Source organism: Schistocerca americana, chromosome 2 (genome assembly GCF_021461395.2).
Source record: "Schistocerca americana isolate TAMUIC-IGC-003095 chromosome 2, iqSchAmer2.1, whole genome shotgun sequence".
Classification (NCBI taxonomy): domain Eukaryota; kingdom Metazoa; phylum Arthropoda; class Insecta; order Orthoptera; family Acrididae; genus Schistocerca; species Schistocerca americana.
Window position 1 is genome coordinate 704,865,875 of NC_060120.1, and position 25,621 is coordinate 704,891,495.

At 42.3% G+C, this 25,621-nt stretch overlaps 1 protein-coding gene across 1 annotated transcript in view; it reads left to right on the forward strand.

Annotated features, from left to right (window-relative positions):
- The window catches only part of LOC124596258 (esterase FE4-like), a 91,983-nt gene extending 68,023 nt beyond the window's left edge, over positions 1–23,960 (forward strand). The window contains exons 8-11 of the mRNA XM_047135331.1: positions 2,019–2,200; positions 3,533–3,665; positions 12,624–12,744; positions 23,598–23,960. Coding sequence (XP_046991287.1) covers positions 2,019–2,200; positions 3,533–3,665; positions 12,624–12,744; positions 23,598–23,751 — 590 coding nt within the window. The 3' untranslated portion in view covers positions 23,752–23,960. The remainder of the gene's footprint in view (positions 1–2,018; positions 2,201–3,532; positions 3,666–12,623; positions 12,745–23,597) is intronic.
- Positions 23,961–25,621: the final 1,661 nt, after the last annotated feature.

Below are 25,621 nucleotides of genomic sequence, written 5' to 3' on the forward strand. Positions count from 1 at the left end.
TATCCATTTTGTTACGTTCCCCGATAGTTTATGTTCTACTCTATTTAACCTGTTCACCCTAGAACTAAAAATTCTTTCCGCATCCTCATCGCCTGTGAACGATAGAGTGAAGAATTAAATGTAATGAGTGGATGTATGGGAATAATCAGCGGCGTTAGGATATGAAATAACCTATGATTTCTGAAGACTACATGGTATCATTACGTGTCATAGCTCAATTGATAACATGTCAGGAGATCTAATTCACTCTATGTATACCATATTATAAAAGGTATCTGGACACCTGTTAGTACAGATTAGTTTGGGGTGCGTCCACTCTTCGCCTTCATGATGGCTTTCATTGATGTTAGACGCTGTGTCTGGAGCAAAGTCGACTTTCCAAGTGATCCCAAAGGCGTTCCATTGGGTTGAGGATGGGACTCTGGCCAGACCAGTCAATTTCAGGAATGTGATTGTTCACAAACCACTGCCTCATAGGTGCTGCTTTATGAAAGGCTGCATTCTCATTCTAATACAAACAATTATCGTCTCTGAAAGTGTTTCTGTAGTGTACGCAGTGTACAATGAAGGAAAACGTGTTTATATGCTCCTGTATTTTGCGTTTTCTTACGCGCAGTAAGAGACCACAACCTAACCACGAATAATACCTCCAGATCGTGATATCACCTCCTCCTTAATTCGCTGTCGGCATTACATATTAAGGTAGGTAACGTTGTACAGGCATCTGCCAAACCCAAAATCTTCAGTCGGGTTACCACAGGGTATAACGCGATTAATCATTCCAAATCACTCATTTCGAGTCACGCACTGTCCAATGGCGTCGCTTTTGCATCACCTAAAGCGTCACCTAGTATCTGCTACAGAAATACGTAACTTACAAGGAGCTTCTCGACAATTATATCCCATTATTTTGATATTCTTACGCACGATCATTGTGTTTTCTGGGCTGCTGGCAACATTTCAGAACTCTCAAGTGATTCCTTTTGCTGATTTCACGCCATTCTTTACAACCACCCAACCAACCTGTGCAATGCCGGACGGTCCTTGTCCGTCATTACATGAGAACTGCCTGGTCTTGGATTAGTTGTCGCTGTTTCTTCTCGTTTTCATATCATAATCGCTTCAACAGAAGTCTTACTTGTGCAGCTGTAGATGGACTGAAATGCCCCTGATGGATTTGTTACTCACTGACTAATCCAGTTTCAAAGGCAATGAGATCTTCTACCGATGCATTTTGCTGTAGTCCTCGCCTCCATTTACATTGGCGTGTCTGCCACTCCTGACGCACATAGTGGTGTCCGGATTGTCTTGGTCAGAGAGTGCATAAGAAATCTATGGCCGGGTAAGCCGCGGTCCACCGCCGACTCCATTCCTCTAGTGGTGCTGTTCACACATATTGCTTGGGAAAGCCTCCGGTATTACTGTTCTAAAAACATAAGTGGGAGCGTGAGAGACAGTGGAAGTTTTAGTCAGGCCCGGAGGCGAGCTCAGACATCCTAACGCTTAAGGCGACTGTTTTCTATTAGCAGGAAATCCGGGTACGTTTGCCTGTCTGGCACAAATTTTCAACTATCTCAACGCATTAAAAGAACAGGAATTCGAAACTAGCTGTGTTCTTTCTCTCCCTTCTTTGCTTGCTGACTCCTCCGTCTGATATTGGAAAGAAACACATTAACAATAAATTTTTGCTATTCGTCCTGATGCATCGTTTCTTCGTGAGTTTCAAAGATCCTTTAATTTTCGGGCAGGAGTGTCGTGTAAGGAAACAAAGAGTAACTGTGAGATTCGTTACAAACAAAACCCTGGAGTAAATATGAGGACAAGCAGTTACATCAATCTCAAGTGATTCTAATCCACTGTTAGATAATGCACACAATGATAGCGAGAGAAGGCTTAGAAAAATAAGATTATCCGTGCACGTGAAGTGCCACAGTATTTGTCATGTCTTGCTGTAAGGTTCTACCACTTCAGAACTTTGTGCACTTTTCAGTAATAAAAGCGGCATTGTTTGACTACAGCGGGCGGAGTGTTGTCCACACAGGAACAAGTGGACGACCTGAACGAGAAATTTGAGGAGATAGTGGCCTGCGACATCCGCCTGCCGACGAGGCCGGAGCAGCTGAGCGCCGCGAGCCTCGTCAGGCAGTTCTACTTCAACGACAGCGCCATCACGCTGCAGAGCAACTACACCACCGCCTTGGTGAGCCACGCCCACTGAGCCCTCCACGCTGCACACAGCACTGTCATATCTCATCCTGAAGCACAGTATTCAAAACGCAGCTTGCACATGTGTTCTGACATGACGAATATTTGAAAAAGCAAGCCAGTTGAATACTCGTTTCGCCACAAAAATATGTCATTGGCTATAATCAATCCTAATATCAAACACCAATATTAACTGATATAGACATCTTTAATTGATTATAAAATATGGTAATATACTTTCTCTAGTCAACTTACCGTGAGTCAAGAGAAACAAAAAAGATACGTGAAATACAAGAGAATAACGTAATTGTTTTGATGCTAACCATCATCATCTTGATTCATCGAATTGTGTGCATTTATCTGCCACAGATGTTCTTTTTAAATGCGTATTGGAACTGAAACCTTGTGAAAAGCTTCATGACATGCTATACAGGATGTTGAAAAAAGTGTCAAATATTTCGAGATGTGGCAGTAACCATGAAGACAAGAGAAAAAGTCCAATAAAGATGGGCTCTAAAATGAATACCTTAAGAGCTGTAAGCTCTTGTTCATCTTTGATGGTGCGAAATCTTCACAGCAAGCTCTTTGTTTTCCATGTTTTAGGATGAGGCAGTATGGATCACAATTACAAAGAAACATCCAGTAAACATGGGATACAAAAGACATCTTAAAAACTATGAGTACTTGGTCAATGGAAGAGATGTGCTTCCCAGTAGCGAAAATGAAGAAGTGTCCGTAGCCCTAACGGAATGCATTTTAGAGCTCATGTTTGGCTAACATTTTTTTCTTGTCATAGTCCTCATTATCTCTTCCCAAAATAAGGAAAGCAGAGAGCTTTCAGTAGGAGAGATGTGTTTCATAGTACAAATTATGAATTTGTCATAGTTCTTGAGGTATGCAGTTTAGAACCCATTTTTGTTGAACTTTTGTTCTTGTTTCAATAGTTATTACCAGCTCTCAAAATATCCGACACTTTCTTTAATACCCTTATATCTTAGTGCACTATAAACTCTTAAAAAATGTTATGGACCTAGAGTTTAAAATAATAAATTTGCTTTCAGTAGGAGCAATTCAGTAATATTATTATTCCAGGCACACAAAAGTGCCAGTTATTTGCTCTTCGTCTATAAATATCTATCCGTGTTTCAGGGACTAACTTTTTCATGGCTTTAGTTGTGATATTTTTTCTTGTTCCAAGAAATTTCGTATAATATCAAGCTAAATCAGCATTTTCCTGTTAGCTGTAACCTCTTCATTGCCACAGTTTTGTTTTTTTTTTTTTTTTTTTTTTTTTTTTACGAGTTAAGCCGCTCCTTGTGCTTTCCAGTTTGACTCGCACCTCTTCTTTGTGGAGGGTGTGGACACGGTCATCAGGAGTATGGCTCGCTACTCCCCGCTGCCCGTCTACTACTACCAGTTTGCCTACAATGGACCCATAAGTCAGTTCCCTGGAGGACCAGGTAAAAGTCCTTGTTTAATGAATACATATTGTTCATAATACAACTGTCCAAAACTTTCAATAGGTTATCGTACTGCTTCTTCACATGAATAACATAGTAACCCGCTTGTTGTGTTTCCAGTTTGACTCGCACCTATTTAATTTCGCACCTCTTTAATTTCAAATTACATGTACTGCTCTTGCTGGCTAAGGAATACTATCAGTGACTTTTGAGATTTCTGCCCCCTCATTTAGTATTTCATTCACTGCAGAGACCCCGTGAAATTAAAACAAAAAATGTTCTACAAGAGATATGAAGGCGAAAAAGCGAGAAAAAGAAGAGTACAAGATTGTATCGAATTTTTTTGAATCCGAAGGACGAGGAAAGGTGTAAGACCTTTGTAGTGACACTTATGGAACGCAGGAACACTTGCTTTGGTTTCTTCAATCAAAAGTGGATCTCGTTCAAATAGCCTCGTGATAGAACCAAGAAAACCAAGGAAAAAACACTGAAATCACAGTACAATCAAAATTAAAATAATTATTAAGCAATCGAGGTTACTATAATGTAAACAGGTAATGATTCGGTCTGCTAGAGAGTATCTAGCCAGACGCCACAAAAGGGTGGTGTTCGGTTCAGAATACAGGAAGTTTCGAGTGCGATACAAACGCTTCCTCTGGAGTTGAGTGAGAATCAGAGCATCAGCAGGCGGTCTCCAATCATTGCATAACGCCGTGGGTCAGTTACTCGGACATAGCGACGAGTGGCATATCGGTTAACAAGAAGTATATGAGCCCCGTTTATTGCGTGATTAAGTGTACTCCTTCTTTCCTTAGTTGTTGTATGTAGCTTCCATTCAGTGTGATACAGGGGGTGTCAGATTGCATCGGACAGCAGACTGTATAGGACAAAAGCTGTTTTTACTCTCTAGCCCTAGTGGGAGCACCGAAACCGCCACCGCGGTGTGAACTGCGGAGAAGCAACACCTCGCGACTTTTAGTCTTGACAATAGTGATTTTTTTCAATACACAAATCTAACTTTGAAGTGTTGCGTTTTGCTTGCCGCAAAGAAAAATTAAATTTTTATTATATCTTCAGAAACAACTGATATTATTATCCGTATTGTATGTCGTGACAAATACTAACAGTGGGAACGATAACTACCCCAGCGGTACGTTCGAACTGCATCGGACAAAGCAATTTCAGGTTGTACTAGGCAAAACAGATAGCATAAAAACTTTAGCATTACTGTTTTTTCCCCTAATAGGCAGACACGGAGAAGTCATGACGTAAATGGGATGAAAATAACATGTTGAAAGTCGTAGCAGAAGAAGCAGCCTTACTGAAATGACAATCAGCGGAGCGAATAAGAAATATACAGGTCCACGACGTATATTCGTGGATAGACTTAAGGCTATACGGCAAGACGAAGAGATGACCATGAAATCTATTTTCCGGAAACATTCAGTGATAAAAGATAAAAAAATATTGTATAACGATTGAAATCTTCGAAGAAAAGTGAATTCAGTGTCACATTTGCAAGGGATGGATCCATGAAAATTGTGCCCGTATAGAGCGGAATAGTGATAAAAGTTTCACTAAAGGTTAAACTAATACTCTGAATGTTGCCTGTCCTGTTCGGAATGCTACCTTAATCATGTTATCAGCAATTTGTTCATATTTGAGTCTGCTTACTTTCGATGAGGAAACTTGTACAAAGCTGTTTCACTTCCACTTTCCTTAGTTTAATGCATATAACAGTTCAGAGTCCGATCAAAAATTATTAATAAGGGAAATTACTTTTACTCGTTATAATGGCGTGTCAAATACAACCTTCCAAAAATTTGCACGACCTAAATGTAAATGATTGAGAACATACAGGGTGTTTCAAAAATGACCGGTATATTTGAAACGGCAATAAAAACTAAACGAGCAGCGATAGAAATACACCGTTTGTTGCAATATGCTTGGGACAACAGTACATTTTCAGGCGGACAAACTTTCGAAATTACAGTAGTTACAATTTTCAACAACAGATGGCGCTGCAAGTGATGTGAAAGATATAGAAGACAACGCAGTCTGTGGGTGCGCCATTCTGTACGTCGTCTTTCTGCTGTAAGCGTGTGCTGTTCACAACGTGCAAGTGTGCTGTAGACAACATGGTTTATTCCTTAGAACAAAGGATTTTTCTGGTGTTGGAATTCCACCGCCTAGAACACAGTGTTGTTGCAACAAGACGAAGTTTTCAACGGAAGTTTAATGTAACCAAAGGACCGAAAAGCGATACAATAAAGGATCTGTTTGAAAAATTTCAACGGACTGGGAACGTGACGGATGAACGTGCTGGAAAGATAGGGCGACCGCGTACGGCAACCACAGAGGGCAACGCCCAGCTAGTGCAGCAGGTGATCCAACAGCGGCCTCGGGTTTCCGTTCGCCGTGTTGCAGCTGCGGTCCAAATGACGCCAACGTCCACATATCGTCTCATGCGCCAGAGTTTACACCTCTATCCATACAAAATTCAAACGCGGCAACCCCTCAGCGCCGCTACCATTGCTGCACGAGAGACATTCGCTAACGATATAGTGCACAGGATTGATGACGGCGATATGCATGTGGGCAGCATTTGGTTTACTGACGAAGCTTATTTTTACCTGGACGGCTTCGTCAATAAACAGAACTGGCGCATATGGGGAACCGAAAAGCCCCATGTTGCAGTCCCATCGTCCCTGCATCCTCAAAAAGTACTGGTCTGGGCCGCCATTTCTTCCATAGGAATCATTGGCCCATTTTTCAGATCCGAAACGATTACTGCATCACGCTATCTGGACATTATTCGTGAATTTGTGGCGGTACAAACTGCCTTAGACGACACTGCGAACACCTCGTGGTTTATGCAAGATGGTGCCCGGCCACATCGCACGGCCGACGTCTTTAATTTCCTGAATGAATATTTCGATGATCGTGTGATTGCTTTGGGCTATCCGAAACATACAGGAGGCGGCGTGGATTGGCCTCCCTATTCGCCAGACATGAACCCCTGTGACTTCTTTCTGTGGGGACACTTGAAAGACCAGGTGTACCGCCAGAATCCAGAAACAATTGAACAGCTGAAGCAGTACATCTCATCTGCATGTGAAGCCATTCCGCCAGACACGTTGTCAAAGGTTTCGGGTAATTTCATTCAGAGACTACGCCATATTATTGCTACGCATGGTGGATATGTGGAAAATATCGTACTATAGAGTTTCCCAGACCGCAGCGCCATCTGTTGTTGAAAATTGTAACTACTGTAATTTCGAAATATTGTCTGCCTGAAAATGTCCTGTTGTCCCAAGCATATTGCAACGAACGGTGTATTTCTATCGCTGCTCGTTTAGTTTTTATTGCCGTTTCAAATATACCGGTCATTTTTGAAACACCCTGTATAAACATCAATGAACATGTATTATTATGAGGTTGAGCTTCATAATTCTATTAAGTGGCTCATCATATTAATAGTGTGAAGAATGAGTCAGGACAACATATAGAAAAATTCGAATAAGCATATGTTTGGGTACTACTCAAGCTTCCACTGTCCAAATATATCACAATCTTTTCTTGTGATGAAATGTGTAAGGACGGGGCATGTACGTGGAAATAATTCTGCCCTCATTCAACTATTTCCGGGGTTATGTGTTTCTGATGATTCGACGTTATACAGTTTAGTAAAGAAATTTCAGACTGGACCCGGCTAGATAAAAGAAGTTGAGGAAACCTAGATTGAACTAAACGGGTCAGGAGCAGCCTCGGAAAGGGATTTTTTAGCAAAAATAAAGAAAACAATACACAGTCATCATCTTGTTGCGTTAAAAACGCAATTTACCCCCCGAAAAAAAAGTCGATCATCATTTCGATACTTCGTCGAAGTTATATAAAAACCATGTTTCTGTTATTCATGCCGGCCGAAGTGGCCGAGCGGTTCTAGGCGCTTCAGTCTGGAACCGCGCGACCGCTACGGTCGCAGGTTCGAATCCTGCCTCGGGCATGGATGTGTGTGATGTCCTTAGGTTAGTTAGGTTTAAGTAGTTCTAAGTTCCAGGGGACTGATGACCTAAGATGTTAAGTCCCATAGTGCTCAGAGCCATTTGAATCATTTTTTTTTTTTTTTTGTTATTCATAAACTACTTTCGCATGTATCAGTAATAACAGGAAGCTCTTGGCTTTGATCATGATGAAGAACTTTCTATTGTTTACAAAATAACAACAATAATTACGTAGAGGGTGGGACAGTACAATCCGGATGAGAAACGTTTTTGATAGAAGTTGTTCGTCTCGACACTAAACTCGACCCTCCTGCCCCATCCCCAGGGGGTTGGAAGGGGATCAACGTTGAACTCTTCAATAGGAACCGCCAATTTCATGATGGATGGCGCTGTAATCAACAGCAGTCAAAATGGGTTACAAACCGTTCAAAAGTGATAGGGAAATGTTTTATATGTTAACCATCATCAGTGATACATTTTGTACCATTCAAATAACCGTCTGTGATACGCGACGGCGAGCACACTTCATGGTTCCTGGTCGGCCTCTCTCTGTAGGTGCAACACCTCTACGTGCAACGATGTAGTTCCATTGTGTCGAACGCGACTCTGGCCTCACCGCGAACGTCGGACAAAGAAACGGCGGCGGGGAGCTGTTCCGGTTCACTTCACTGCAAACATTCGCTCCGCAAACATCTCTTCCTAGGTGTGCAACGATGTTGACGACTACAAAGAGAGTAGATACCATTGTTTTGTACTTTGCATCAAAGGGGCACGTAAGAGGAGCTCGTCGGGGATATGCGAACCTATTCTCTGAGAGTAATATTCCTTCTGCAACGACATTCCGCAGTATTATCCAACTGTTTCTGCAACGGAAAGTGTTCAACCCACACGAATAACCTTCCCACAGTCTGCAATGAAGGAAAATGCCGCAGTGGATGTTTTAACTGTAACTGATGCATATCCTCACAAGCCGGCCGAAGTGGCCGTGCGGTTAAAGGCGCTGCAGCCTGGAACCGCAAGACCGCTACTGTCGCAGGTTCGAATCCTGCCTCAGGCATGGATGTTTGTGAAGTCCTTAGGTTAGTTAGGTTTAGCTAGTTCTAAGTTCTAGGGGACTAATGACCTCATCAGTTGAGTCCCATAGTGCTCAGAGCCTTATCCTCACATTAGTTGGCGGCAAATCACACGAGGTGCAGGAATTTCTCGACGAAGTGTGCTGAGCACACTGCATGAACACAAGTACCACCTATATCAGCTATTGTTGCATCAAGTCCTACAGGGAGGCGACTTTCAGAGCCACTTGAACGTTTGTAATCGGATACAACAAGAACTAGCAGCCAACGATGATTTTGATTCAGAGATACTTCTCCCTAATGAAGTAACGTTTGGGAATCGTAATCACGTGACTCGTCATAATATGTGTTATTGGGCACTGGTTATGGGAAGTCGAGCTTAGACGCTCCAAGAGTGTCAATGTTTGGTGCAGTGCGTTTGTCCCACACTTCAAAGATGGTAAAGTGAATGGTCGAATTTACGCCTCCCGATTTTTTCCTGTGCGGGACGCTAAAAGAGAATTGTTACATTGAAGTACTAACAACCCTACAAATGTGTGGCAGCGAGTTATCACTAAATGTGCAAACATTAGCGGATAGATACCTTGAGACGTAGAATTGTATTTAAGGTATCTATTGCAGCAGATGGGCACGGTTAGGAACATTTGTTCAGTAAAACATGAAGGTTTGTGAGTGGCACGGGGACACACTGAAAACAATGGCGAGAAGCAGAGGGAATAACATAAAACAAGTACCCCGATAGTGAGAGGCAGAGGGACCCACTTAAAAGAAGCCTTAAAAGAAGCACCACGACAGTAAGAGGCATGGGGACTCACCCTAAACTAGCTACCCAATGGTGAGAGGCATGGGGACTCACATTAAAAAGGCACCCCAGAGGGAACTAAACACTACTATGTCCACGTCGTTCTTCCTAGGTAACACTAGACGTGGTTGTTATTGCATCGATAAACAAACCAATGGACAGTTCTAACATCTTTCCACTTTAGTGCCATCTGTAAAAGTAATTACGCCAATAATGTCGACATCGTACTGTGGTCAGAAGCATCACGCTAGCTTGCTATAAAACACTGCTGTGTTTTACGTTACAGAATGTAAGAACACCGCCCTTGTACCAGTTTGGGATTCCTAAAGTGTTGGGTAATTTCCTGAGACACTACATGCTTCAACGGATTGTAACCCATTTTGATTTGTATAGATTACAGTGCCATCTATCACACAACTATAAAATTGTTGTGTGCAAAACTTCCGTATTTTTCGCAGAGAATCCGAATCTGCAGAAAAACTTGGTATTTCCTATTGAGTATTTAAAAGCTGACCCCCTCCCACGCCATGTGAGTTGTGCAGGTGGTGGACTGTAATTCATTGGATGTCGCCCTTCGAGACGAAGAACGAACAACTCATTTTGTAATCCAATGTGTAGTTTATCCGTCCCGCCCTGTATATTTTTTTACGGCTGTGTATATAAACTGCACTTGCCTTAAAATTAGTTGATTTGGTTAATAAAAGCGCCATTTACTTGATCAAGGATTTTTTATTACATATGAAATGTAATTTATATTCTGTAAGGCTATAAAATATACAAGACTAGCACTGAATGATATGCGGTTCTAATTATGTGTAAAACAATCAAACAAACAAACAACCAGAAAAACAAAGAGAAGTCGTCAGTTCCCAGTTCTTCTCTTATACGTTCTTTTGTGTTTCCTTCCCTACCTATGCTACCAGTACTACCAGTAATCCTACTGTCTACTACGTCATTTATGTAGTGCACCCAAACCTATTGTACCGTGGTTTTGGTAGAGCACAACACTAGTCGAACAAAATACTGCAACTTCCATTCAGAGAAGTAACAACTTACGAACATACCAATCGGTATTTAATACAAAACAATGCGAGGGCACGTACCGACAACGCGCCATTATTATAAGGTATATTTGATGGTAAGATACCCGAATGGCATCCGGTTCTCCATATCTATATCCATGCGATTTTTATCTTTCAAGCATGTTTGAAAGATAAAAGCAAACAAATCCCATACTCGTGAATAGTTAAAATACAGTATTCGGCTTTTTATTTTAAAAGTTTCAGTTAAGTTCAACGGCCCTTAGACAATGTGTTTAGGAGGTGATAGGTTGCACTTCCCGCAGACGGATGTCCCCACCTGCTGTAAATAAAGGGAAGTTTAATTTAATCGCTTTGCGCCTTAGTTTCTGTTCAAATGAGGAAAAACGCGCCGAGACGTCCTACGGCAGCTGCCGAACTTACCCGTGCACATGCAGGTATCTTGCGAACTGCAGACATGCCTCAATAGCAATGTGAGTGTTGTGACTTGGCAAGACAGCAGCAGGTGACCGCTACACTGCGGAACAGGAAAGAAGAGACCATCGCAAACTCTAGGTGTAATCGCAATCACACTTAACAGGACTGTAACGCACGCTGTCTGAAGCTCCACAGTGGCTTCTTTCCCCTACAAGTAACACGTTGCTTTCCGTTGGCACCCGCACATCGGTGGCACATTTTGGGATGGTGCCTAGACCATAGGGACTAGACCAACGAGCAGTGGGGTCGCTTGCTGTTCTCGGACGAGAGCAGACTCAGTCTGAGTAGTGATTCAAGACGTTCCCTCATAAGGCATGACGAAGCAGCACGTAATGCACACAGGGATATTGCCGCGTCTTTTCAGGGGTACATTCGGCCCTGACTTCATTTTTATGGATGACAACGCACGATTGAGTTGAACAGCGCTGGTATAGGAACTCTTAGAACGTGGTGATATTCAGGGATTGGACTGGCCGGCTCATTCCCCCGACTTAAATCCGATGGAATACGTGTGGGATGCGTTGGATAGGCGTATTGCAGCACGTCTACATGCATCAACGACCAGCCGGCAAGTGTCGACCGAAATTCCTTACCAACCTTGTGGCCAACATGGGAGCACCTCGCACAGTGTCTACTGCAGTTCGCGGTGATCACACACCGAATTGACGACAATATCCTGTCTTTTTAAGTGTCCATGGAACCATCACAAATTTTGGTAACATCGGTGTAATTCTTGTCTTTGAATAAAAGTGTCTCTGTTCATGTCATTGCGTATTTCTTTCAATTACCTTCTGTTCAGTACTCGTTCTAATTATGGTCCGACCTTCATCGAGGTATGTTACTTAGTAGTGACACACTATTCTGAAGTTACATTCGTCCTTAAGTTTTGCACACCAGTAAAAAGTTTGGCACATATGCGGCCCGAGGTACCGTGCCACAATGTCAGTATTTGCTTTTGACCACAACGTTTGACGACCATTAGTGCAGACGATATCATTAACCGGTCGGAAAGCCCAGTGACTAAAACGCAGGGCATTCTGCACGATCTTTCACGAAGTTTTTCTTAAGTTCGTGGAAAAAAATTCTGTAGTGACTCTCTCCTATTCCTCGCCTCTCCCCTCTGGCCCTTTCCTCTCACTCTCACTCTCTCAGTCTTACACACCAAACACACACACACACACACACACACACACACACACACACACACACACACACACACACACACACACTTTGTCCGCCACTCATTCACAAAAATAATTATCTAGCATTATATAATGGAAACAATATGAATAAAGGTGCTAAAAGGAAATTAGGAATATTAATTTGTGGAAGATGCCTGATGGAAACAAGCATTCAAAAGCTTATTTCAAAAAAGGAAGTAAACAGTTGTGGTTCCTCTGTATCAGGATAAGGATCGTCTGACACGGAGCCAATTAGATAATATTTATAGATAAGTAATTAATTTTTTTTGCTGTAACAGAACATGAGCCGTTATAGTCGTAATGCTGCTAACGTCTGGCATGTTGTATAAACGTTTTACATCTTTAAAAATAATTTTTCAGGAGCTGCCCATGCAGACGATATAACATATCTCTTCGGATCATCATCTCTCGACCCTAATGCAGACGGAGCTATTCTAAGGGATCAAATGACAGCCATGTTGGCAAATTTCGCAAAAACAGAGTAAGTTTTTATTTGGAAATTTACAAGTTCTTAAAGTAATAATATACTACCGACAACTTACTTTCTTTAAATGTACTATAGATTTCAAGTCTTCCAGTGGATTATATATGTAGCGTTTCTTTTATTATATGGTGCATTACGTAGTGTAATCGAAAGTGACGTCCGCGGAAGAAAAGCGCTAGCACGTAAGACAATGAAAATGCTTAATGAAGCAGACAGAGAAACAATAAAAGTACAAAGTGAACACTACCACTAAAAATTGCTTTGATATGTAGACGGGCAGACAGGAATGAAGAATTGGAATATTCACACTCGCAAGGTGTGGGCTATTTATGCATGTAAGAGGTAGTGGACGGAAGATAAGAAAAGCTACAGCGTGGACTGGACTGTCAATGAACTCCCAAAATAAGGTGTAGTTCTCTCCGTCTAAGATTGTCAAATATATTAAGTATGTTTCGAAAAAGAAGTGTCTTACCAAAAGTATGGCAACGAGCAAAAGTTGTACTGCTGTTTAAAAACTGAGATAAAAGTAACTGCAAGAATTTTGAAGTGCTTAGCTTTCTGGACGCGGCGTGCATAGCTAACGCCAGCATCCTGAGCAGCAGATTAAAAGTAATGTCACAGTGGTTATTAAGTGGGGAGCAAATGCGTTTCCGTAGCAGAACATTGAAAGCAGATGCAGTATTTGTGACGATACAGATGAACGATAAACGTGCATAATTCAAACGAAATACCCACTTAGCATTTGTTGATCTGGAAAAGGCGTTTGATACAGTTAATAGGGAAAAACTGTAGAGCACATTGGATGCACCCACTCCATTTAACAATTCATTAACAAACCAATAAAGAAATAAAGTACCCAAGCTGCATATAAATGGAGAACTGGTAGCAGCAGGTCAGACAAGGATGTAGCGTTCTTTAATACACTCCTGGAAATGGAAAAAAGAACACATTGACGCCGGTGTGTCAGACCCACCATACTTGCTCCGGACACTGCGAGAGGGCTGTACAAGCAATGATCACACGCACGGCACAGCGGACACACCAGGAACCGCGGTGTTGGCCGTCGAATGGCGCTAGCTGCGCAGCATTTGTGCACCGCCGCCGTCAGTGTCAGCCAGTTTGCCGTGGCATACGGAGCTCCATCGCAGTCTTTAACACTGGTAGCATGCCGCGACACCGTGGATGTGAACCGTATGTGCAGTTGACGGACTTTGAGCGAGGGCGTATAGTGGGCATGCGGGAGGCCGGGTGGACGTACCGCCGAATTGCTCAACACGTGGGGCGTGAGGTCTCCACAGTACATCGATGTTGTCGCCAGTGGTCGGCGGAAGGTGCACGTGCCCGTCGACCTGGGACCGGACCGCAGCGACGGATGCACTCCAAGACCGTAGGATCCTACGCAGTGCCGTAGGGGACCGCACTGCCACTTCCCAGCAAATTAGGGACACTGTTGTTCCTGGGGTATCGGCGAGGACCATTCGCAACCGTCTCCATGAAGCTGGGCTACGGTCCCGCACACCGTTAGGCCGTCTTCCGCTCACGCCCCAACATCGTGCAGCCCGCCTCCAGTGGTGTCGCGACAGGCGTGAATGGAGGGACGAATGGAGACGTGTCGTCTTCAGCGATGAGAGTCGCTTCTGCCTTGGTGCCAGTGATGGTCGTATGCGTGTTTGGCGCCGTGCAGGTGAGCGCCACAATCAGGACTGCATACGACCGAGGCACACAGGGCCAACACCCGGCATCATGGTGTGGGGAGCGATCTCCTACACTGGCCGTACACCACTGGTGATCGTCGAGGGGACACTGAATAGTGCACGGTACATCCAAACCGTCATCGAACCCATCGTTCTACCATTCCTAGACCGGCAAGGGAACTTGCTGTTCCAACAGGACAATGCACGTCCGCATGTATCCCGTGCCACCCAACGTGCTCTAGAAGGTGTAAGTCAACTACCCTGGCCAGCAAGATCTCCGGATCTGTCCCCCATTGAGCATGTTTGGGACTGGATGAAGCGTCGTCTCACGCGGTCTGCACGTCCAGCACGAACGCTGGTCCAGCTGAGGCGCCAGGTGGAAATGGCATGGCAAGCCGTTCCACAGGACTACATCCAGCATCTCTACGATCGTCTCCATGGGAGAATAGCAGCCTGCTTTGCTGCCAAAGGTGGATATACACTGTACTAGTGCCGACATTGTGCATGCTCTGTTGCCTGTGTCTATGTGCCTGTGGTTCTGTCAGTGTGATCATGTGATGTATCTGACCCCAGGAATGTGTCAGTAAAGTTTCCCCTTCCTGGAACAATGAATTCACGGTGTACTTATTTCAATTTACAGGAGTGTATGTATGTCGTCGGGTGGATTTTCTCTGGTGTTTTAGCAGATATTTGCAATTTTGTGTTTGAAATGTGCACCTGGGGTCAGCCCAAACACATGAGGCCCATCACTATATACCTGCGATGTCTAGTGAAAGCGGGAAATGACGGTTTGTTTCTCACTGCAAGCAAAATAATTTTTAAAGTGTAACTTAATGAGGCCGTTTCGACAGAAGTGTCCTAAATTGTCTAGTGTGATATTCGGTTTAGCGACATCTATTAACAGGGACAATAAAACATTAAGAATAACCAGTATTCCAACAACGGCTGAGTAGCGCTGCTGCATGGCGGTAGCGGACAGCCTATTTCATGGAAGCGTTCGAGTCATTGCTGCAGTATTGATTATTTTTAATGTTTTACTGTTTCTGTTAATACATTTGTTAAACCGAATATCACACTAGACTAATTTGGGACACTTCTGTCGAAAGGCCTATCTAAGTTCCACTTTAAAAATCATTTTGATTGTTACAGGAAACAAAACGACGTTTTCCATTAATAATAGACGTCGAAGCAAAGTGGTGATGGGCATGTCCAATCCCTCTCATCTGGTTCAAGCCTCATTCACGTGTCTGTGAGAGTTAAAGGTAGTATGGAGTGTTAGAGTTGGTATTGATGTAGTTTTTGGTCATCTACAACATACCAGATGATGCTGGGAGCGACAGTCATAGCACGCGCGATTACTCGTGTACTCGTTGACGGGTTGTCTACAATACGATACAGTACGTCCTCTTCGAATTCGGGGCGCGGCGTCACCTTGGAGCACCACATTCACACCTGCTGACGGTGAATGTAACCCCCCCTCCCCCCTTTCTAGAAAGCCGTTCGGTAAGTGTGGCGAGAAGAGTATGCAATTGAGTCGAAATTTCCGGACATTGGATCCTGTTCAAAATACAGGGTGTCCCACTCAAACCGCCCTGATTTCAGAGACCCAGAAAAAACCACAGTAGATAGGACAATAAAAGTTCACCACATTCTAGAGCATCTCAAAGAATTTATTTATTTATCTTCAATACACCTCTACTTGTGGACCATTTGTAGCACGAAGAATATCGAGTCTATATTCAATTTCTTGCCAAGCTCTATGTAACATTTCATCTGTTATTGTTGCAATCGCCTTAGTGATACAATCTCGCAACATAGGAATATCGTCCACTTTGGTCGCATACACGCGGTCCTTCACCAATCCCCACATGAAGAAACCAAGCTGCGTAACGTCGGGTGAAAGTGATGGCCAGGCAATGGGTCCTCCGCGTCCGATCCTACGATTGGGAAATTTCCTATCCAGGAACTTGCGAAAAGCCATTGACCAATGCAGCGCAGCTGCTTCTTGTTGAAAAAAGATGTTGGGTTGCAAGTCTTGTATCTGAGAGTACACAAACTGCTCCAACATGTCCACATACACGGACCCATTCACTGTTTGCTCCGCAAAGAAGAACGGTCCAACAATCCTGTTGTACATTAGCTCGCACCAGACATTTAGTTTAGGGCTATCACGAACATATTCAATGACAACGTGCAGATTTTGCCAACCCCAGATCCGAACATTATGCCTATTAGCCCTTACTGATAGATGAAAGGTTGAATCATTTGAGACTAAACATCTTTCCAGGAAGCTGGCATCCATATCAATAGGCTGCATCATTTCTGCATCCCCAGCAAATTGTTGTCGCCGTGGTTTGTCGTTCGGTGTCAGATGCGGCAGAATTCGCACTTTGTAAACACACATACGAAGACGCTGGTAGACTACACGATTCCATGTTGATCGAGGTACATCAAGTTGCCTAGATGCTTGAAGAATTGACTTATGTGGGCTTCTGAGAAGCGTTTATCTGGTGTCCTCCACCGTCTTCTCTGAAACTCCGTAACGTGCACCGCCAGAATGTTTAAGAACAGTCCCTGTTGCCAGAAACTTTCTACACCATTCCTTAATTGTTTTCACATCAGGTGGATCACATTCAAACACACAACGATAATTTCTTTGCACAGTAATCGGTGATTTTGTTTCTGCAAACCACACTACTGCTTGCATGCACTGCTGTGGAGTCACCAGTTTTCACTTCATGCGACCATGCTGCACTCTGGCGGCGATACTTGAACTTCTGACGCAGGAATATAAATTCTTTGAGATGCTCTACAATGTGGTGCAGTTTTCATTGTCGTATCTATTGTGTTTTTTCTCTCCTAGGTCCTTGTAATCAGAGAAGTTTGAGTGGGATACCCTGTTATTGTGTACAAGTCTTACCGCATGTCAGGCCGTACAAGGTGGTCCAAAAGTCCGGAAACACCCTGATAAAATCCAAATGGAGTAGGAAACAAGGAAACAGAGTCCCTACACACGAGGAACGAGAAGGGGGAAACTTTATAGGCTATGCCACCAACATGGCGGCCATCTTGAAAGCCGCCATCTTGGATTCTACTCCAAAATTTCAAATGGGAATGGGGTCATGTGACGTATCAAACAGATAGAGAATTTTACCAGAAAACAATGCCGTTGTTATTTTAAACATAGCTTTATTCATTCTCGGGTTATAGCCAGTTACATGTGGCAGCGGTGGGACGCTCGGCAGCATGTGTGTTATGTGCCGAAGAGACATTACGCCGATGTTACACAGTCCCAAGAGACCACCAACAGTCATAGGAATGCCTCGATACGTTGTCCATTATGTTGGATTGTTAATGCTATCCTCTGAACCCAGTCCTGATGAACTTTGACCAACACATCTGGCTGAATTTGACCACACGCATCAACAGTGCGCTGCTTTAGTTGAGCAAATCCTGTATTTTCACAGAATAAACCAGTGCTTTGACATGACCCCAAAGATAAAAATCCAAAGGAGTCAAATCTGGTCAACGTGGTGGCTACTCCACAGCACCCCTACGACCAATCCATTTTTCAGGTATGCTCGCACATTGTGCCCATAATGTGGTGGGGCTCCATCATGCTGGAAGAATTCCGGAGATGTCCCGTCCTCTGTTAACAACGAGGGAAACACTTCTTCATCCAATAACCTCAGATAACCGTTGGCTGTTAACGTACCATCAATAAAAAAAAGGTCCAACGACTTTGGTACCCCACACACCACACCAGACCATCACTTTTTGTGAGTTGACCGTTTTGCAAGCATCAATCGAGTGTGGATTTCTGTCGGACCAGTATCTGTGATTCTTCATGTTCACTTCGCCACTGATAAAGAAACTGGCTTCATCACTGAACAGCACCTGATAGGGGAAACGTGGGTTTATCTGCAGCTGCTGTGTCACCCATTCTGCGTACTGTACCCGATGGTCTGTGTCATCCTCGCCCAGGTGTTGGAGCAGCTGACTTTTGTACGGGTGTCATTTGTGCTGCGATAGAATTCGCAGTATGGAGGTACGGCTAACCCCACATTCTTATGACAGGCGACGAGTACTCCGTTGCGGGCTCTTGCTAAATGATGCCAACACGCTCATTGTTGTTGCTTCATCGGTGGCGGATTTTGGTCTTCCAGCCTTAGACTTACCTGCCACAGAACCTGTTGCTCGGAATTTGGCCAAAAACTTGGCAACTGCGCTGTGAGTGATGGGCTGTCTGGTTGGGTGACGACTGTTGAAACCCTCAGCAATGACCCATGTGCTTCTTTCTCCTGATATCAAGATGATTTCAAAGCATTCTTCATGTGTTAAGGACATTTTGTAAACTGTAAATAAGGAAACAATGATTAAAACGTTAGCATGAGTAAATGATACCTAACAGGTAAACGTATGTAACATATCAGGTATGGGATAGTCACTTTGCACCGTTTCAGACTCCATTTTAGGACTTCTCAGTACGTAATACTTACGCTGCCGAGCGTCCCACTGCTGCCGCAAGTAATTGGCTATAACCCGAGAATGAATAAAGCTATGTTTAAAATAACAACGGCATTATTTTTCAGGTGAAATTCTCTATCTGTTTGATATGTCACATGACCACATTCCCATTTGAAATTTTGGAGTAGAATCCAAGATGGCGGCTTTCAAGATGGCCGCCATGTTGGTGGCATAGCCTATAAAGTTTCCCCCTTCTCGTTCCTCGTGTGTAGGGACTCTGTTTCCTTGTTTCCTACTCCATTTGGATTTTATCAGGGTGTTTCCGGACTTTTGGACCACCCTGTATATATATATATATATATATATATATATATATATATATATATATATATATATATAACTTCAATGCTAATTAAACCGAAAACGGCGCAATATATCAAATTTTTCTTGACAATTATTTTCCTGTAGAGCCTATCTTGAACATCCTTACAAGTTTTTCAGACTATTTATGACCACACTGTATATTACGAATTACTGTGTAAAAGGAAAACCAAGTTTCATGCAGGTATTAGAAAACAAAGGGACAACTATCAATTTTGTATCTTAGGCAGATGATGTCATAATCTCAAAAGAGAAATAAAACGAACTGAAAAGGAATTTACCTTCTAAGTAAAATAGTCAAAGACTACAATATTTATCTTCTAAATCAAAACACAATACAAAATCTACAATATCAACAAAGATAACTAAGGTAGTGGCATTTATATGATTGGATTTCTTAAGAACAAACATAGTGGTAGGCAATACCGTTGTAGAATAGGTAGCCGTTTGAATCATTTGGAATGTGATATCACATACGTCTGCGGTAAGGACATAGGCAAGAAAGTAGCAAACTTTGGAAACATATGAGGAACAATAAACTGATATTAGATATAAAACACAAAAATATACGAATGAAGTTTTATAAAGTAAAGGCGTCCCCACATTACTCTACGGTAGTGAATCGTGTGTATTTACAAACGACAAGAAAATGAGATCGAGACAGATGAAAAGAGATTTCTTAGGGCTGTAAAAGAATGTACCAGACTAGACAAATTACGAAACAATGGCATTAGGGAAGAATTGAACATATTTACTGCAAGAATTAAAATTAAAGAGAACAATACAAAATGGAGGATCATCTAGACAGAATAATCAGTGTCACATTTCCTTACAAAGTTAGAAACTGTAACCCGCTTGCTGAGGAAGTCTGGAAAGGCCAATGAAGACTTCGGCACCGTGACAGACTAAAGCCTAATGTTTGAAGTGCAGAAGACGAAAAATATGTTTTTTTTAATTTTTTCAATTTCATTGTTTTCAATGATTTCTTATTTGGCGGTCGACAGTGTGGTCGACAGTCTCTAGGATCTCTGCGTAATACGAGTTCATGGAGCTTTGTAAGCAGGCTTACAAGGAATAATTGGAGTTTTCAATAGTCTGCCGATTCAGGCTTTTCGACATTTCCGAGGCCCTTTCTCGTTACTCCAAGAAAGATGCGACCATTCATGCCACGCTTCTTTCTATAGGTTCACTATCCTTTTGTAGGCTGACTGAATTTTCTGAGTATCCTGCCTATAAACTGAAGTCTGCCATCTGCTTTACCTACGCTTGAGCCTATGTGATCATTTCGTATCACTTCTCTACAAAGTGTTACACCTAGGTATTTGTAAAAGTTTACTGATTCCAGCTGTGAACTATTATTGCTGTAGCCATAAGCTACTGCTTTTCTACTGTTGTGAAGTGCACAATCTTGTATTTCCCAATATTTAAAACAATTTTCCAATGTTCGAAGCACTTTGAAGCCTTATCAAGGCCTGATTGGGTATTTTTGCAGCCTTTTTATTTGATAATTTCTCATACATAACTACAAAATCCGCAAAAAAGTCTGAAGATGCTGTTAATATTGTATAAAATGCATGTTTGACCATCACCTGTTTTTTTTTTTATTTAAAACCCAAATATCGATCAGTTTCAGTCACAGACCACCTTCATAGATTAGGGTTAAAGCACAAAATCACATCCATCATTACGTCTCATATGGAGACCATGAAATGAATTCCAGTATAACACACAGGAGTTTTAAAGGCAAACATATCAGTAACACGCGTAAACACAGCAGTACTGAAGAGAAGATCAGAGGTATAAGTCTGCTAGATCATTAATACACAATACTAAACAACGAGAGGCCCAACTCACATCCCTGACCCACGCCTGAAGTCATTTCTGCTTTCTCCAATAAACGTTGATGTGGTGTCGATTCAAATGCTTTTCGAAAGTCAAAAAATACTGCATCCACCTATGTGACTTGATATACGACTTTCATGTAGGAAAACTGGAAGTATGGTGGTCAACAGAAGGACCCAGTTATTATTTTATGTCTACCCTTGATACGTAGTCTTATCCAAACAACTGTCAGGTAGCTTCATTTTCTATCTTTTGGAAATCGATTTTTCTTGTCTGCTACAAGAAATGCACCACTTCCATTTTCCGATAGCCTACCCTTTCCTTATACACTTTTTTTGTAGCTCAAAAATCTCACTGCTACTAATATATAATTTTAGTCGGTTTTCCGTACTTTGTGTTGTATAAGCTCGAAACTCTAGCATTTTGCTAAGTGGCAGATGGGGATATGTATTTCGAGTCTGATGAGAAGCTGCTTCTCTTTACATTTATGGGAACATGTGGAGTGGAACTGATTGCAGGTGTTAAATAGCACTGAGGGCTGAACATTGGAACATTGTTTCACCAGTTGATTGGTTTTGAATTTGTGGCAAGAGGTGTTTTGCTGTCTTGAATGAGATATAAGTGATGCATTTCAGGCAACGATACGACTGGACCTGGGAGGTGTCAGCATATTTTCTGCAAATATGAAGGAGGACACTATCGGCAATAAAACGACCAGTATTCAGAGGAAATGCGAATAAGGAATATGGGACTGAAGTTGTTACGGATACAAAGAACTCCGCACATCTGTAAGTCAGAGCTGGTGTCTAGATGCTGCTCAGTCTCCTCTACTGTGATATCAGGATCAACTCGTTTGATAGGAATTCTGAGGATCGGAGGTCGCCGACTAGCTTGGAGTTATTTAGGACGTGGGTGATTGTGAGCAAAATGCATGGGGAAAAACCGCTACAAAAGGGAGTTCATGTTTCAGTAGGGAATGTAAGTTACGGTCTAAGCATTTTATTCTGACAGAGTCTTTACCAGGCATTAGTTGGCGTATGTTTACGTAGGGCAGGTACTTTCTTCGTTATCTGAGCCCTGCCAAGGATTCCTCTCATAGGCCAACCTCTTCACCTCAGGCGATCAATTGTACTCTAGTCCTCAATAATTTGTTGTAAACTTCGGTTACACGATAAATCAGTGTAATCTAAAAGCCGTAAATTCAACTAAATACCTAGGTATTACAATTACGAACAACTTAAATTGGAAAGAACACATAGAAAATGTTGTGGCGAAGGCTAACCAAAGGCTGCGTATTATTGGCAGGACACTTAGAAAATGTAACACACCTACTAAGGAGACTGCCTACACGACGCTTGTCCGTCCTCTATTAGAATTCTGCTGCACGGTGTGGAATCCTTACCACATAGGACTGACGGAGTACATCGAAAAAGTTCAAAGAAAGGCAGCACGTTTTGTATTATCGCGAAATATGGGAGAGAGTGTCACAGAAATGATACAGGATTTGGGTTGGAAATCATTAAAAGAAAGGCGTTTTTCGTTGCGGCGGAATCTTCTCAAGAAATTCCAGTCATCAACTTTCTCCTCCGAATGCGAAAATATTTTGTTGACACCGACCTACATAGGGCGGAACGGTCACCACGATAAAATAAGGGAAATCAGAGATCGCACAGAGAGATATAGGTGTTCATTCTTTCCACGCGCTATACGAGATTGGAATAATGGAGAATTGTGAAGGTGGATCAATGAACCCTCTGCCACGCACTTAAATCTGATTTGCAGAGTATCCATGTAGATGTAGATGTAGATGTAGATTTTCCAATCTCAGTCATTCCGCACAGTTTCTACCCTCTACAACTCTCGCTAGTACCACGAAACTTGTCTTAATACAGTCCTGTCCTACCGTCCATTCTTCTTGTTCTCCATATGTTCCTTTTTTCATCAATTCTACGAAGAACCAGCTCATTCCTTATCTTATGAGTCCACTTAATTCTGTTATGATTCTTCTATAGGGATACTTTTGGGATATGTATATCAGGATTATAGTCCATAAGAAAGGCTCCATTTCTTGCGGTGTGATGCGTAACATGCATCTTCGTCAGTCGAATGAGATAAATAAGGTGAAATAGTCGAGCCTGATGTGAAGGAGCTCGCTGCACACAATACTAGTGTGGCTGCTGCAACCGCATGCGACGTTGGTGTGGGTGTGTCTCCTCTATATGGTATTGGTGTTGGTAATGTTCCTGTAATTCTAGAATATGCAGGATATCTCAAAATGGGTGAATGGTGAGCTAGGAAGTCGACAACTTTAGTAATGATGTCAGTGATTTTTTGTTATTTTTCACAGTTAACAATGAGGAACTTCCCAGGTAAATGCGTATGATTCATTTCCAAGCATTTTCTTCCGAGGCGCTATCTGTCTACTCAGTGGTTATGTCTCTTTAATGGCAGGTCTTCTTGTTTCAGCAATCCAACCCCAGAAGTGAGTTCACTGCTGACGGAAGAGTGGATAGCGTACAACGAAACGTCGCCATTCTACCTGAGGATGTCCGCTCCACTCAGCTCGGGGATGAACCTCTTTGAGCCGTATATGAGCTTCTGGCATGACTTGCTGCCGTAGACTCAATTCTGTCACACGACACAACCAGTCACTTGACAGAAGGCAACTAATCTCTAGTTCACAAACACTAAGTAGTGGCACAAACATATATTTACTACAGTATGTGTTGGCTCTTATAAAATCGTTGTTTGTGTTGTTTCTGGAGAAACCGAACACTGTCTGTATATTATCTGCAAATTCGAAATTAAAATAAATGTATTTGTATTGTAGACGTGCCAGAAGTTTCCCGAGTAAAGTTTTAACAATACCGCACAAGAGTTTCTTGTGTCACAAATACTTCGTTTTTAAGAGGTCTACGTGCTGCAATAACAAGACTTTGCGGTTATGTTTTTCTGATGAGTTTTCTTCTAACTACTAAGATGATGGAGACGATTCAGAAAATATTGATTGCGTCACAGTATCTAGAACGGCACCAGCGCACACATTCCTGGATGGGCAGGATTCGTTCTTTAATGATGAGTGCAGTGGTTTCTCGAAGACGAAAACGGAGCAGGATGGTTGGCTTCTGAACTACAACCGGCGTCGTTGCTAACCAGCACAGAGCACAGGAGAAACAGGACGACGGGGGTGAAATGGGCGCAGCGTTGCTGTTGAAGCAACCATACTGATTTTCACCTTAAACTATTTATGAAAACTGCTGAATATTTTTACGTCTTTATATCCCCAGAGAGAGATTTATCCAACAAGCTTCGCTAATAAGTCCGAGCGACTCATCCACTGCGTCACCTTAATGACACGATAAAGCATTACATGTATAGCAGTACTGGAACAATTGACAAAACGCGCATACTTAAAGCGTAAACGCATGACATGTTTCAGTACTGTTAAAGAAGCAGGAACGTATTTGAGAAATTTACTGGGGCTGAATAATTTCGCTATTTCGCCTGTATACTCAAAATGGCACATCAAAATTCAGAATAAAAAATATGTCCACGACTAAAAGAAATCGGGAGCCAAAAAGTAATTGATGGTATTGTGAAATGTAAAAGGTATTTTTCACACACGAAACGCATAAATTATATTAAATCCAGAATTGGTAATAAAAATTAATACAAAGAGTCCTTTCTGTTATCGGGTGTCCTCTGTTATTGTACATGATTTTTTCAAGATTTTCATTTCTGCTGACTAAGGTCGACATCGGCTACATATGATTTACTTTTAAAGATATACTGTGCCACACTGGTATCGGACTACTTGCGGACCTTCAGTGAGACGCTGTGTGTTTCGTTACATGAACAGCCTGTAAAATATGCACTATAATCAAAAGTATTTACATGTAAGATGGTTCAAATCTCATTTTGTGCCAAGCACGCTAACATTAACCGAAACTTAGGACTCCGTGATGTTCGGTACTATGTCCGTTTCATCGTTTAAACCTCAATTATTTTCTACTTTAAAATTTCTAGTTCTGCCCAAAGGCGTACGCAGTGTGCATAGTAAAAGGCAATTAACTAATACGTTTGTGTATATAGTGGGGAAATCGCACTGATTTACCTGCTCGCTTTAACCAGGGGGAAGTGGAACGTTCTCTTACTGGTAGTGGCAAACTCTGTTCTTAGTTCTCTTTTATGTCTGTGCACGTTGTCTACGATATTTCTAGTAAGTAGATTCCATCCATGAATTGTGATCATCCATCTACTGTTGTCATAATATTTTCAACGAATTCAAAACATTTTTCAAACCAAATTCCTCAAAACGTGGCAGTAGGTCAAATCCCGTGACTGGGATAGATATCCCATCACCTCGTATCGCAAATCTCTTAATTCTGTAGTCGCCAAACCAGCTTTTTACTGTCCAGATAAAATGAGATCATTTCATTTTCCAATTGCGCGCTCTCCAAGGATATTTGTACATTTAGTTTGTCCGAAAG